At 38.5% G+C, this 12,988-nt stretch overlaps 3 protein-coding genes across 5 annotated transcripts; 1 reads left to right on the plus strand and 2 right to left on the minus strand.

The window, feature by feature from the left end:
* Window positions 1–295: 295 nt before the first annotated feature.
* Window positions 296–3,135, minus strand: LOC110757762 (amino acid transporter AVT6A-like). Its single transcript, XM_021959474.2, has 5 exons — window positions 2,488–3,135; window positions 1,983–2,135; window positions 1,531–1,734; window positions 980–1,445; window positions 296–645 (listed from the first exon to the last, which is right to left on the minus strand). The coding sequence occupies exons 1-5, from the start codon at window positions 2,972–2,974 to the stop codon at window positions 507–509; spliced, it is 1,449 nt and encodes a 482-aa protein (XP_021815166.1). The 5' UTR covers window positions 2,975–3,135; the 3' UTR covers window positions 296–506.
* A 1,505-nt stretch (window positions 3,136–4,640) lies between these two features.
* Window positions 4,641–8,887, plus strand: LOC110757690 (Armadillo/beta-catenin-like repeat family protein). Of its 3 annotated transcripts, none has more exons than XM_021959386.2 (4): window positions 4,641–4,948; window positions 5,355–6,497; window positions 6,646–6,955; window positions 7,135–8,887. In XM_021959386.2, exons 1-4 carry the CDS (start codon window positions 4,943–4,945, stop codon window positions 8,721–8,723), a joined length of 3,048 nt encoding a protein of 1,015 aa, XP_021815078.1. In that variant the 5' UTR covers window positions 4,641–4,942; the 3' UTR covers window positions 8,724–8,887. The 3 variants fall into 3 exon arrangements, with proteins under 3 accessions (XP_021815078.1, XP_021815077.1, XP_021815079.1); XM_021959385.2 differs by lacking the exon at window positions 4,641–4,948 and adding an exon at window positions 4,955–5,049; XM_021959387.2 differs by lacking the exon at window positions 4,641–4,948 and adding an exon at window positions 5,065–5,083.
* A 961-nt stretch (window positions 8,888–9,848) lies between these two features.
* Window positions 9,849–12,084, minus strand: LOC110757768 (cytochrome P450 CYP749A22-like). Its single transcript, XM_021959480.2, has 5 exons — window positions 11,728–12,084; window positions 11,400–11,626; window positions 11,030–11,262; window positions 10,546–10,924; window positions 9,849–10,457 (listed from the first exon to the last, which is right to left on the minus strand). The coding sequence occupies exons 1-5, from the start codon at window positions 12,008–12,010 to the stop codon at window positions 10,029–10,031; spliced, it is 1,551 nt and encodes a 516-aa protein (XP_021815172.2). The 5' UTR covers window positions 12,011–12,084; the 3' UTR covers window positions 9,849–10,028.
* Between the last annotated feature and the right edge of the window lie 904 nt (window positions 12,085–12,988).

Genomic DNA, 12,988 nt, shown 5'->3' on the forward strand with positions numbered 1-12,988 from the left:
GGATTTTTGCCCTTTTTATTCTTTACTCGATTTTGAAGCAAATTCATTAGATTTTAATGTGAAAATTACAGGAGGTTGAACTTGGAATGCAATACCGTTTTTATGGCTTTGTTGTATTCGTAAGTGTATCGGCTTCCTTGACACCATAATTTCAAAGGCTTTCCTATGAATCAGTTTATATAAATAAACAAAATCTGCCCAATAATTAAAACAGACGAGCAAATTCAAGTAAAATCTCCTCCTGTGTGCATCAAGGAAGATTAGAGGGAAGCTTGCTTCTAGGGCCCTGGAAGAATTAAGAAATGAGGTATTGCATTAGAAATTTCCAATACGCATGGAGCCGGTGGCTGCATGTCCAGAGACGAATAGTACATAGTTCTTTCACCTTATTATCTCCTAAATATGTTTTTCTCCCCAGAAAACATCAATGTTTTTCTGGATTTCAAATGGCTATGGCATGCAGTATACGTACAGGTTGTTCAACTAATGTGTGGAACAACGTGAAATCATGCACGAGGGGGCACCTTCTGTTTTAACAGGGCAGTGGCATCACTGTATATTGCTATCGCATTTGAGAACACGGCAAGACCAATCATGAAAACAGATAAAATCTTGTCCTTTCTTGTTGCTATTCGATGTCGATCTCTGCATCACAGAAATTTGAAACCAAATCATGGAATGAGAAGTAGGATATTCAGATATCTGATTTAGCTTTGTAACCAAATTGAAATTGATGACAGCTTTTTTTGAATTTATATGCATCTAAACCAACTCGAGCACAACTCAGCTTTTCCTCAGAATGAATTGACGATGTTATGTAACCTTTTAAGCACATTCATCAATCACTAATCCCGCATTTCAGAGAGATAATTCGAATGTAAGCGCTTTCTTCGCCAGAACACAAAAATGAAACTGGCAACAGGAAAGATAAATCCAAAATGAAAATGGAATGAAAACAATTGTATGCCACAAAACTCACCTTAGAGCAATGGCAGCAGGAAAGATGAACCCAATGCAAACTGTAGCAGTAGCTCCAGAAAACTGGAAGACATCCCAGATGCTGGGTATAAAATTTGCACCCACGAAGACAACAGAAATGAGCCCAATGGTGCTTAATGCAAACCTACAATTATCTGAAACCAGAGGCCTAGATGAGGGAAAGACGAGGTCATCCAAGTTGAGCCGCAGTGGATAGAAGATAACAGGAAAAACAAGCATGAGGTGCAGGGCATAGCTGATGCGAACAATATCATTGAGCAAATAGCTATAAGGGATGCCAAGGTTGGTGTCAAAGTTGGCTAGCACATCATCAAGAGTTGAGTCCCCAAATAGGAGGAACCCGAAAAGGCTGGTCAGTATGTAGACGGAAGAGCACAAAGCCAATGATGTCTGCACAATTGGTTGAATCAAGGAAGAGTCCTCAAGCTCATTGTCGATTGTATGCACTGCAGGAGAAGAAAATTCTCGTTAATGGTTATGCTTTTTCACTTTGAAATAAAAGCTGCATATCATGTTGATCAGCTAGCATACCGTTGAAGTGGCAGATGAAGGCTGTCACAAGAACAGGAACAACCGTGAAGAGATTCCATACTGATGCAATATCAGACACATTAGGAAGGAACCTGGGCATGGAAATACCTTCATAAAAGAATTTAATAACTACGATTCCTGCAGTAATAACTAGAAAAACAACTGCCAGCGCAACTGCTAAAGCAGATGTATGTCTCAATGAATCTGCAATCACAAAAAGGCACAAGTTACAGACATGCTTGATCCATAAAATAAATTGGTTGGTGAAGACCAATGACACATACAGTATTTAACTGCTAAAGCAAAACTTCCATGATAGAATTGTAATTGTGGACAAGTTCTTATGCCATTGAAGACTACAACTCCTGGAGAAACCAATGTGTGGATTATTTAATCACAAGGATTAGTCTTTTTTCTGCATTCCGTATTACAAAGAAACAGTCTTTATGTACCTATTCTCTTTAAGGATGCCAATGGAGCAAATACAAAAATGGTTGTGACAAGCAGCACGAAGGTACGCCCGTTCCACCAGTGTTCACCAAACCACCCTTCCAATACTCCAGCATGGTGAACTCCAGTTGAAGAAGTTCCAGACAGCACATCACCTAAGTCACATTGAAAGTAAAACAACGAGAATTATTACACATGTACTTGTAATCAAATTGAAAGAAATACATGTGCCAGCATCTTTTGATTTCAACCAGCGCATCAATTATAGAAACCTAATTACAACACTTCAGACATCATAATTGGTTGAAATTGAAGTGCAGTATCATACAATTTGAATGCTTCTTGTATGCACCAATTAAGTCAGAGCTTTGCACACCTGATTTACTATTGGGGAAGTAATATTATACTGTATGAAGACTGATAATTAGGAAAAATCATATTATGGATGGAACCCAATTAAAATTCACACCCAAAAATTAGGACTAGAAATGAAACAAAATTATTTACCAATGATGATCATGTAGACAATGAGCGTTCCAAGATTGTTCACCAAGATACACAACTGAAACACAACCTTCCCAGCTTTTCCAAAGGCATCCCCCATAACCCCTCCAAAAGACACAACCTTTCCCACTTTGCTGAACCTCAACAACATCTCCACAGAGGCTTCTGTCAAAATCGCAACAAAAATGATCATACCAATCCCAACGCCAAGACCCAGCACTTTCATGGTGGCAGGCAACGCCATAATCCCAGCACCAATAATGGTCGTTGACAGATTAAACACTGCACCAGCAAAAGATGCCCCATTGAATTCCTGCACTGCCTGCTCATCGCAGCCCCTCTGATTTGGCAGCAGTGGAGATTCCTCGTTAATGGGTTGCTTGCATTTTCTTGGGTTCTTGGGTTGCTTGCTGTCAGTGGTCATTGTTTTCTTTTCTTGCTGGTTTACGGTGAGTGAGAGTTTCTCTTCTTCTCTTGCTTTCACTTTCATGAGGAAATTCGTAGCCGCTTTGTTTGAGTAGTTTGCTTTATCTTGAAAAGCACACGTAACAGGACAAATGGTAAGTTTGCTTTTTTGGTCAACGCATCACAAGACGATGCCTTGACCAACCCAAGAATAGAGAAAGAAGCAAACACGAAGACGATGGTGGTTGAGTAGACTGGTTGCTTGGCCAAGTTCTAAAGCATATAGGAAATAATAACATCAATTCAAACCTATATAAATTCGCCGGAAAAATCATTGTAAGTGCTTCAAATTGTCCATTGTAAGTAAATGTCTTTGTCCTTTTACTTTCATTAAGTCAATATATACTTCATATTAAAATCCCATAAAATCAAATTTTCTTATTTGATGTGTAAGGAATAAAAGCCGCCAAAAATTATCTTGAGAAAATGAGTATTCCAAAAAACCATTTTTCATACTTAGTCAATATTGCACATCCGCTAAATTTTTTTTGGATTCGCCAGTGGCTACACCCACAGAGAGCAAACATAAAAAAATTTCTTCTAGCCACCTAAAACGCCATATTTGAATCTTGAGAGCCAAGAGGAAATAGCTCTCCTCCTCTAAAAAATTTACCAACCTATCTTCAGTAGGTTCTTCAATCTTGGTAAGTTTTTTTATTTTATATATATTCAATTTCCAATTTTAATTGTTGTTGTTGAGTTTTTATGATTTAGGGTTAGGGTGAAAACTTTTGGAGACTATTGATATATATTTTATTTTTGCAACTTGAATTATTAATTAGCATATATGATTTTTTTAAGTTGGGCAATGTATTTGATTGGTATTTATTTATATTTTGTACTTCTTTATGTTATATTTACTTGTAATGTGGCCATGTTTGATTTATAAAATTTTATTTACATTTTTGTTTCAAGAGAAAAAAAAAGGCTTATAATATATCTCATCTATAAAAAAAATATATATTTAGCCTACACTTATAAAAATTCCTGAGTCCGCCATTGGCATCCAGGATCCGGCATCCTTATCCAATAAAATGGTGGCAAGCTATCTGGGTAGACAGCGATTTGTCGTCTAGTAATAATTGTGCTTTTAATCTTTAGCACATTAAAGCTTCTAATTCAGCCAATTGTATATGTCACGTGTTTAAGGGTGGTGGCTGTGGGGCGAACAAGTATATGCCACGTGTAGAAGTTTGAGTGGATGATGAGTTTTCTCCCTCTAAGTGTATTGGTTATTGTGTTTGTGATCCTATATCATTGGGCTATCTACCATAATTTTCTTATCTAATGAATTTCACTTTGAACAAAAAAAAAAAAAAAAAAACTTATGCGTTTCACAAATATGAATTAGGCCAGTTGGTGAAGATAGTGTGTCTATCCTCATGTACTAAGTTCAATCCATCTCCCCATGCATCAGAGTGGATCAGATGTAAGGGCTAGTTTAGTTATTTCACATAGTTGTGCATAAGCTTTCATGCCTCCAGATTCTTTGTAACGTCAAACACGTGCTTACCTTGCATTGCATCACATCAACTCAGCGTGGTTCTAATATATGGCAAAAAGAAAGAGTCTACCTTGTTAAAGTAATTACAAACCTTGATTATAAATAAAACAAATGCGTTATCTTGAAGAAACTACTTAGTCAATCCTATAGGAAGTAATTAAAATAGAAGAAGAATGACTACACGTAACACTGACCAGTATCAGAGGCTTTCTTCTGTGTGGTAGTAATTCATCAGAGAGAGACTTCCAACCAAACCAGAAGTGATTGCAAGCTGACCAAGTCTTTTGTACCTGCTCTTGAGTCTAGCAACAACAAAAGGCATCTAACTAAATAAAAATTACTATCAGTGAGATCACACAAATATTCAAAGAGCTATCAGTGACTGGTAATTGAAAGTTTCATCTTTGCCAAGTCTTCTGCTTAGCACTCTGGTTTTGTGGTTGAGGTTCACAACAGCGAGGCTATATAGTGCACACCAACTACAACTGGATGCCGGTAGGAGCCTTCATATTCTTTTTAGCTTTTTACAATTCTTATGTGTTTGAGAAATGAAAATCAAGGCTCTGGGAAGCTTTCATACGTCTATCTACATAGTGGTAAAGATCTACCGTTTACGAATTAGTTTCCCAGGTAACGTTAGAATGATACAAGCATGCTAGCTGATATCTCCGTCACCAGGTATAAGTAGTACAAAAACAAAAACAAGAAAATATTAAACTGAATAACCTTGATTAACTCACTAACTTTCTTGGTGGCAGAAAATCTGTATCACTACCTTTATTTTGTGGGAGTATCTTAAGGATGGAAACCAAGGAATCTTTTTCTATAGAAAAATAGATTCCTTTACTTCATAGATTCATGAGTGTGGTAAAAGACTAATCTGTCTCATTCTTTTCTTCAGCTCAAGGAAGATACAAGTCCAGTTGAGAGTCTTGCAGATTCAATATTGGCATCCATTTCAGAAATCACAGAATTGGTAGTAAGCATCAAGGTGGAACACGAAAGTTTCATTGAGATTGCGTGCTACCTCTATCGGGCTTCTATGGCCATAATGGAGTTGAAGATGACTGACACCTGCCCAGAAAATGCAATGGAAATTCTGCAGTCTATTTCCAAAAGTGTTAATCTGGCCAAAGATCTTGTGGAGAGATGCCAAATAGGCATCCAACCATTTTCATATCCTGAACTGAGAATCATTATAGCACAGCTGGAGGAGGTCATTAAGCACATAGGAGAGTGCCTGAGCTTGATACCGCCCTCCACATTTGGAGACCAACAATATGCAGAAGTTGCAGTGCGGCCGCTTTCAAAGGAGATGCAGAATGCTCATTTTGAAGCTCAAGCATCTGAGGCCAATGAACAAGATACAAAGATGCTGTCCTTGGAAGAGCAACCAAAGGAAAAACAAACACCAAAAGAAGAAACAGATCTCTACCCTATAGATTTTGAGGTTTCCACGGAGAATCCTCAGCTGATTGAAATCCTTAAAAGCACAAGTTGGGTCAGCAAAGGAAAACATGGGAGCATGAGTGGATCATTAACAACATTTCCACAGGTGGGTGAGTACATGGAGCCTCTGTATGAGACTTTCTTCTGCCCACTGACAAAGAAGATCATGGATGACCCAGTAACCATAAGAAGCGGAGTGACCTATGAGAGGAAAGCAATTGTTGAGTGGTTTGAGAAGTTCAAAGACTCGGAAGAAATTTTCTGCCCAATCACTGGACAAAAGTTGATGAGTAAATCTTTCAATGCCAACATAGCTCTGAAATCCACATTAGAGGAGTGGAAGGAAAGGAATCAGGCAGCAAGGATTAAGGTTGCGCGTGCAGCATTGTCCTTGGCTAGTTCAGAGAATATGGTACTTGAAGCAGTAAAGGACGTGCAAAGTATCTGCCAAAGGAACCCTTACAGTAAGGTGCAAGTTCGGAGTGTTGGAATATTGCCATTGCTTGTTCAGTGTCTGGAGTACAAAGACAAAGATGTTAGATGCGCAGTGCTGGAACTTTTGAGGCAACTGGTGGAGGATGATAACGACAGCAAGGTCAAATTTCAATTTCCTCATTTCTAATGAGAAACAACCAATTATGAAAAGTACTATGATTTACTAAAACATGCACTAACCAAACCAGTAGATTGACTAGAATGAAAACTTTTTTGCTCCAACTTTGACAGAGTGGTTTCTTGTGCAGGAAATGATTGCGCAAACAACGAATATTGCAACTATAATCAAGATGCTTTCTAGTAGTCACCAGTCCCTAAGGCATGCATCATTGCTATACTTGCTTGAGCTTTCAAGATCACAATCATTATGTGAGAGAATTGGATCAGTCACTGGAGCAATCCTTATGTTGATCAGGATTAAATATAGACGGTCTATTGATGCCTTCGCTTCAGAAAAAGCAAATGAAATCTTAAGGAATTTAGAGCATTCGCCAAATAACATAAAAAACATGGCAGAAAATGGACTCCTGGAACCCCTCCTAAAGAATCTTACTGAAGGTAATTTCCACAACTCCACAGTTCCAGCCAAGCATAAATAACAAAGAAACTCAAACTTTTTGGACCATTAATTTTACCATTGTGACCATTTTGCAAGTTCAGATTAAATGACATGATAATTTAGTTGTTGAAAATCTCAAATGTTATCTTATAATTTTTTTTTCTTTCTGAAATAACAGGTTGTGAAGAGATGATGATGGAAATGGCAAGTTACCTTGGGGAAATTGTTCTTGGACATGACAGCACAACTTATGTTGCTGAGAGGGCCTCTCCTGCTCTCATCAAAATGGTACATAGGGGAAATACCCTGACCCGAAGGGCGGCATTCAAAGCTCTAGCACAACTCTCATCATACCAGCCAAATGGAAAAATACTTAAAGAAGCTGGAATTGTACAAATCATGGTTGAAGAGATGTTCATTCGAAATATTCAAAATGAGCCAATGAACTCAAAAAATGAAGCAGTTGCAATCCTTGCAAACATACTTGATGCTGGGATTGAGCTTGAGAACCTCCAGGTTAATTCTCACGGTCACACCATGACTTCAGATTATGTGGTGTGTAACATCATGTACATGCTCAAGAACTCAAACTCAGATGAACTAAACAACAACCTCATCAGAATTCTTTTGTTTATTGCTAAGATCCCCAGATGTGCAGCCACCATTGTCTCACTGGTAAAAGAAACTGAAGCAAGCTACACCCTCATTGAATTCATCAATAACCCACATGAAGAACTTGCCATTGCCGCAACCACGCTACTAACTGTTCTTTCACCCCTTATGGGCAATGTGCTAGCAGAAAGACTCTGCAAAACCAGAGGACAGCCTGAGAATCTTGTCCAGAGCCCAACTGATACAACCCTCATCACCAAGAAGCAGGCAGTTTCAGCAAAATTTCTAGCTCAACTTCCCCATCAAAACCTGACGCTCAACCTAGCTCTTCTATACAATAATACAGTGCCTACAATCCTAGAAGCAATCAGTCAAATTCAAAAAAGAGGAACAAGATCGAGCAGGTTTGAAAGCACTTACTTAGAAGGTTTAGTAGGCATTCTAGTCAGATTCACAACAACATTATATGAACCCCAAATACTGTTTTCAGCAAGAACACACAATTTTACGGCAGTATTCACAGAACTACTCATACAACCATCAAGTGATGAAGTTCAGAGGTTATCAGCAATTGGGTTGGAGAATCTTTCTACAGAGTCAATAAGATTATCCAAACCACCACAAATCAAGAGAAAGAAGTTGTTCTACCTGTCCAAGTATCTATTCTGTGGCTCATCATCAAGGAGGAGGAAAATACCACTGTGCCCGGTTCACGGAGGGGTCTGTTCTTCACAAAACACCTTCTGCATAGTTGATGCAAAGGCAGTTGAGAGGCTATTGGTTTGTCTGGGAAATGAGAATGCAGAGGTTGTGGAAGCTGCATTGTCAACTATATGCACTTTGTTGGATGACAAAGTTGATGTGGACAAGAGTGTGAGCATGCTGAGTGAGGCAAATGCTGTGCAACATGTTTTGGATGTGGTGAAACAGCACAGGGAAGAGGGGCTGTGGCAGAAGTCATTTTGGGTGATCGAAAAGTTCTTGAACAAAGGTGGGGATAAGTCTGCTTCAGATATATCAAACGACAGGGTGTTGCCTGCCATACTGGTAAGTGCTTTTCATCATGGAGCTGGAAATACCAGGCAGATGGCTGAGAAGATTATGAGGCATTTGAATAAGATGCCCAATCTCTATACTTCCAACTATACCATGTAAAATCGTCTGTCCACTCTCATGGTCATACATTGTAATGGTGCTTTTCAGGAACTGTCAACTGCCAACTGTCAAATCTATGTGCTCCAATATATTAAAATGTCATGCTCACAGCAAGCATGCCATGTTGTAACTAGTAAATGAAATTTAATTATTTTGGTTCCTCACTAATAGTAACGGATGTGACTGGATGGAGTGTCTAGAAAGCTCAGACGTCCATGTAGATTTTTTTTTTCTGGTTGAGGCATCTGATATTTGAGCAAAGCATAACAAGGTCAGCTAAACAAATTCTAATGGAGTATTGCAGGTTGAAGTTCAAGCTTTGTTTATTGTACAATTGTTGTTGGGAAATGCATTGACTTCAATACCATCCTTTTCTTCTTAATTAGCATTCAGAAACCACATTCTTGGATTGGATTGCAAACACCATATTCCAATGTATAATCTTCATCCAAAAGTTCAAGTATTCAAATCCCAATCCTATGCCATCACAGTAATTGGAAAACTCAAGTTCGATGAACAAACAGTCAATAGAATCTGATGCACTACAATCTGAATCTGTGTGTATATATAGCCATGCACCCCTCCAACAAAGCCACAGAACCAACTGAGGAATTTGTACTTTGGATTATCTTATCTCACTAAGAAAAAAAGAAACCAGAAAAACACTTTGGATTGCAAAGATGGGAGGAAGCAAAGGCTATAATAGTAATAGCAATAGCCAGGTTGGAAATCAAAATGCTGGTGGGGGTAAGTCGTCCAATGTATCAGCAAGTGGCGGTGGTGGTGGAGGCAATGCAGCAGGGAACATGAAAGCACCTGGAAGAGAATATGCAATCTCCAGGGAGAGCTATGAGAGCAACCCAGCTGCCTATTTCAAGGATTTGCGCAAATAGCTAGGAATGAAGTAACTACTTACTCACTACTACTATATGAATAAAAGAGTAGTAGTCTACGATATTGCTGCTTTTGTTAATCTATCTATTTATCTATCTTTATGTAATGTCTCTATCTATGTTAATCAAAGTACCCTCTTCTTGGTTTTGGGATTAATTACTAATTTCGTATTGTGTTTATGCTTTCTTTCTGCCATTATTTATTTAAACTCCTTCTACTATATATGGATGATGCATTCAAACTGAAAATGTTTATTATCAAAAAGTAATCATAAGATTTCATTCTACTAAAAAACAAACACAAACAGGAAAACTTTTGGACCATCCAAAATGCTGCCAAACTACAGAGAACAATCGCTTTGTAAAGTTGAAAGTACAAGGCAAGCTTGGCTGCACTCCATGTTGGGGCAGTTCAAAGTGACTGCAGCATTACCTGCACTCCATGTTGTGGCCGGACTGTAAGATAACGTAAGGGCAAGTGGACATAACCCGGCGAAAGGGTGAAGGCATAGCGTTGTAGAATCATCGACAAAGCAATCTTCGCTTCAGTGGTCCCAAAGTTCAAGCCCACACAAGTTCGAGGTCCCAGTCCAAAGGGTATGAATGCGCCTACATGGTTGTTGGTTGCTTTGGCAACCCCTTCTGAGAATCTCTCTGGTTTGAAAAGTTGCACATCTTGTCCCCAGATTTGAGGATCATGGTGAAGTGCTACGATTGAGACAATCAATTCAAGATTACTAGGAACAATGAGCTTTCCTAGTCTAACTTCCCTTTCGACCTTCCTTATAACCGCAACAACAGGGGGATATAACCTTAGAGCCTCATTGATGATCATACTCATCTGCATGAAAATGAAAAAAATAGATAACTGAATCAGGATCTCAAACTTTATTGAGAACATATTTCTACCACCTAGACAAATTTCTTACTGTTTTCAGTTTGCCAATGCCATCAAGATTTGGAGTTTGTTCGCCAAATAATTGTAGCACCTCCTTTCTTGCTTCCTCTTGCCAATCCGTATGGAGTGCCAGGAGAAAGACAGTCCAAGAAAGCAATGTATTAGTGGTTTCTTGTCCAGCAAAGTAAAATGTCTTGCACTCATCAATTAACTCATCCACCGAAATCCTCTGGTTCTCATTGGCTTCATGATTAGCCTTCAAAAGTAATCCAAGAAAATCACTCCCAAAGCTCTCCTTTTCTCCAGCCGTTGTCTTCTTTTCTCTTTTCTTGGCCATCTCTATTATGGAGGCATGAATTCCTTTCTCAAGTTTGTCCGATTCAATCTCATCACTGGTTTTGAGAAACTTACTGCAACATTGAATGAAAGACTAAAACTGAGATTACAGAAGTAACTCTCCAAATTTTTTTTACTTCCTGTTCTCTTCAATTGGAGTATTAAAAGTACTATGTTACCTGATTCCAGGAACCCTGACTTTGAGAAAATTTTTTACTATTAGGAATCCTAACTTCATCAACATCTCAAATATGTTCTGTCCTTCTACATAGCTGCTGCCAAATGCTGTTCTGGAAATCACTTCCGACGTGAACAATCTAAACTCTTCATAAACCTCAATCTCTTTTCCTTCGTAAACTGTCCACCTTTCTAGCATCGTCTCGGCACTAGCTACCATTTCTGGAATCATACTCTAGTAAAACAATAATACAATTATGCTATTAGCAGACTTTTGACTTCAATTTAATCTTTTCGTGTTTAAATATAGTTGAAAAAGCTATTACTATAATACTCTTTGCTACAAATTACCAGTAGCTTAAAAAAACTTACTTTTAAACCCTCTCCATGGAAAGCATGGGTGGCCAGTTTTCGCAATTTTGCCCATTTTTCAGCTTCGGTTGTTGCCACAAGGCCATCTCCCACTAGCTTCTTCACAAGGTTTGGGGGCTCTCTTTTCGGATAAGCTCTGCCTTTGTTATTCAGTATCTCTTTGCACAACTCAGGTTCTGTAATGACCAACTGAGCCTGAGAACCATGCCATTGAAGATAATTCTTACCTGTAATTGCATGGAAAAATGACCAAAAGTGATCTTGTTTAGATAGAAATAAGATTTAAATACAATAGTTAACTAATTGAGATGGCTTGTTTGTCAGTTACCATATATCTTGGTCCACGAGTGAATGTGAGGTTGAACTACAGAAAGTATGTCGTGTGATAAAATTTGGGGCCTGCTCATGACTTCCTTTTTCATGCTGGAGATTTCTTTGGTGTTTCCATGGATGAATCTGTAAGAAGGGCCTTTGATCCCCTGCAAAGCCATCAGCTTCTGTATGCGAATCGGAGTCCACCATAGTTTGTGAAGGATCTTGATGAAAGCTAAGACAAGGAGCAGACACAGAAAGCTTGAAAGAATGATTATTAGGCCTCCCAAACTAATCATTTTTTTGGTATTGTTTTTCTCTTTGGCTATCTCTATCTCTTTCTCTGAACCTAGTGAGTTTTTAAAGCTTATCATGCTCCTGATTGTTTAGAAGAAGTTAAGAAAAAACCAGTTTTTAATCATCTGGTCATTTGTCGACTTTTGATACATCATGGTTGTGACTTCATGTTGGAATTATCTCCCGGGTTCGTCACCAATGACAAAAAGGGTCTCAAAATGGATGGCCAGTTTATTTTTAGTATTTTCTAATGCAGCAGTTAAATGATCACTTTCATATTCTATTGGCATCTTCTAACATAAACAATTGTTTTTCATCCTTACCTCGTTGCCTTTTTCTGGAACGATGCTTACAATTGCAAGCTTTAAGTTTCTTTCTACCAAGCCAAACAAAAAGAAATAAACTATTGGATTATTTTAAAATGCTGCCAAACATAACACAACAATAGCTTCATAACCAAAGTTGATATATGATAATTGACTTTATCAATTTCACTTCATAACCAAAGGCTTTATTATGATTAATGTCTGGTTTCTGGATACTTACCAAGTGCAAGATTTAAGGGGTGTTCTTGTCCTTGCGGTTGTAACATCAAAGTGAATGTAGCATGACCTGAACTCCACGGAGTGGGCCATTTGTTACTTGCTGAAAGGGCAAGTGGACATAGCCCGGGGAAAGGGTGAAGGAGTAGCGTTGTAGAACCATTGACAGAGCAATTCCACCACACAAGTTCGAGGTCCTACTCAGAAGCGTAGGAAAGCGCCTGCGTTATTGTTAGTAGCTTTAGCAACTCCTTTTTATTTTATTTTTAAACAAATAGTACAGCCGCGCGGCTATACTCTTTAGAAATATTCGACATAAAAGGTATAGCTGGGCGGCTATACGGGGGCCCTTTTTATATTTTTATTTTTTCCCTGATTTAAAAAGTTGCGAGTCTTGTCCCCAGATTAGCTTTCCTTAACAGAGTACCAACGGGGGAA

This window comes from Prunus avium, chromosome 1 (genome assembly GCF_965620075.1).
Source record: "Prunus avium chromosome 1, drPruAviu1.hap1.1, whole genome shotgun sequence".
Classification (NCBI taxonomy): domain Eukaryota; kingdom Viridiplantae; phylum Streptophyta; class Magnoliopsida; order Rosales; family Rosaceae; genus Prunus; species Prunus avium.

What these genes read in the sequence shown, in the direction of transcription:
- LOC110757762 (XM_021959474.2), bottom strand. Translation starts at nt 2,974, where the DNA reads ATGAAAGTGAAAGCAAGAGAAGAAGAGAAACTCTCACTCACCGTAAAC. An exon ending in GGCATCCTTAAAGAGAATAG is followed by an intron (nt 1,735 to 1,982) that starts GTACATAAAGAC and finishes TTGTGATTGCAG; the next exon opens with ATTCATTGAGACATACATCT. An exon ending in CTTCATCTGCCACTTCAACG is followed by an intron (nt 1,446 to 1,530) that starts GTATGCTAGCTG and finishes CTTCTCCTGCAG; the next exon opens with TGCATACAATCGACAATGAG.
- LOC110757690 (XM_021959385.2), top strand. Translation starts at nt 5,002, where the DNA reads ATGAAAATCAAGGCTCTGGGAAGCTTTCATACGTCTATCTACATAGTG. An exon ending in AGGATGATAACGACAGCAAG is followed by an intron (nt 6,498 to 6,645) that starts GTCAAATTTCAA and finishes TTTCTTGTGCAG; the next exon opens with GAAATGATTGCGCAAACAAC. An exon ending in CCTAAAGAATCTTACTGAAG is followed by an intron (nt 6,956 to 7,134) that starts GTAATTTCCACA and finishes CTGAAATAACAG; the next exon opens with GTTGTGAAGAGATGATGATG.
- LOC110757768 (XM_021959480.2), bottom strand. Translation starts at nt 12,010, where the DNA reads ATGATTAGTTTGGGAGGCCTAATAATCATTCTTTCAAGCTTTCTGTGT. An exon ending in TCCATGGAGAGGGTTTAAAA is followed by an intron (nt 11,263 to 11,399) that starts GTAAGTTTTTTT and finishes TTGTTTTACTAG; the next exon opens with AGTATGATTCCAGAAATGGT. An exon ending in GCATTGGCAAACTGAAAACA is followed by an intron (nt 10,458 to 10,545) that starts GTAAGAAATTTG and finishes ATTTTCATGCAG; the next exon opens with ATGAGTATGATCATCAATGA.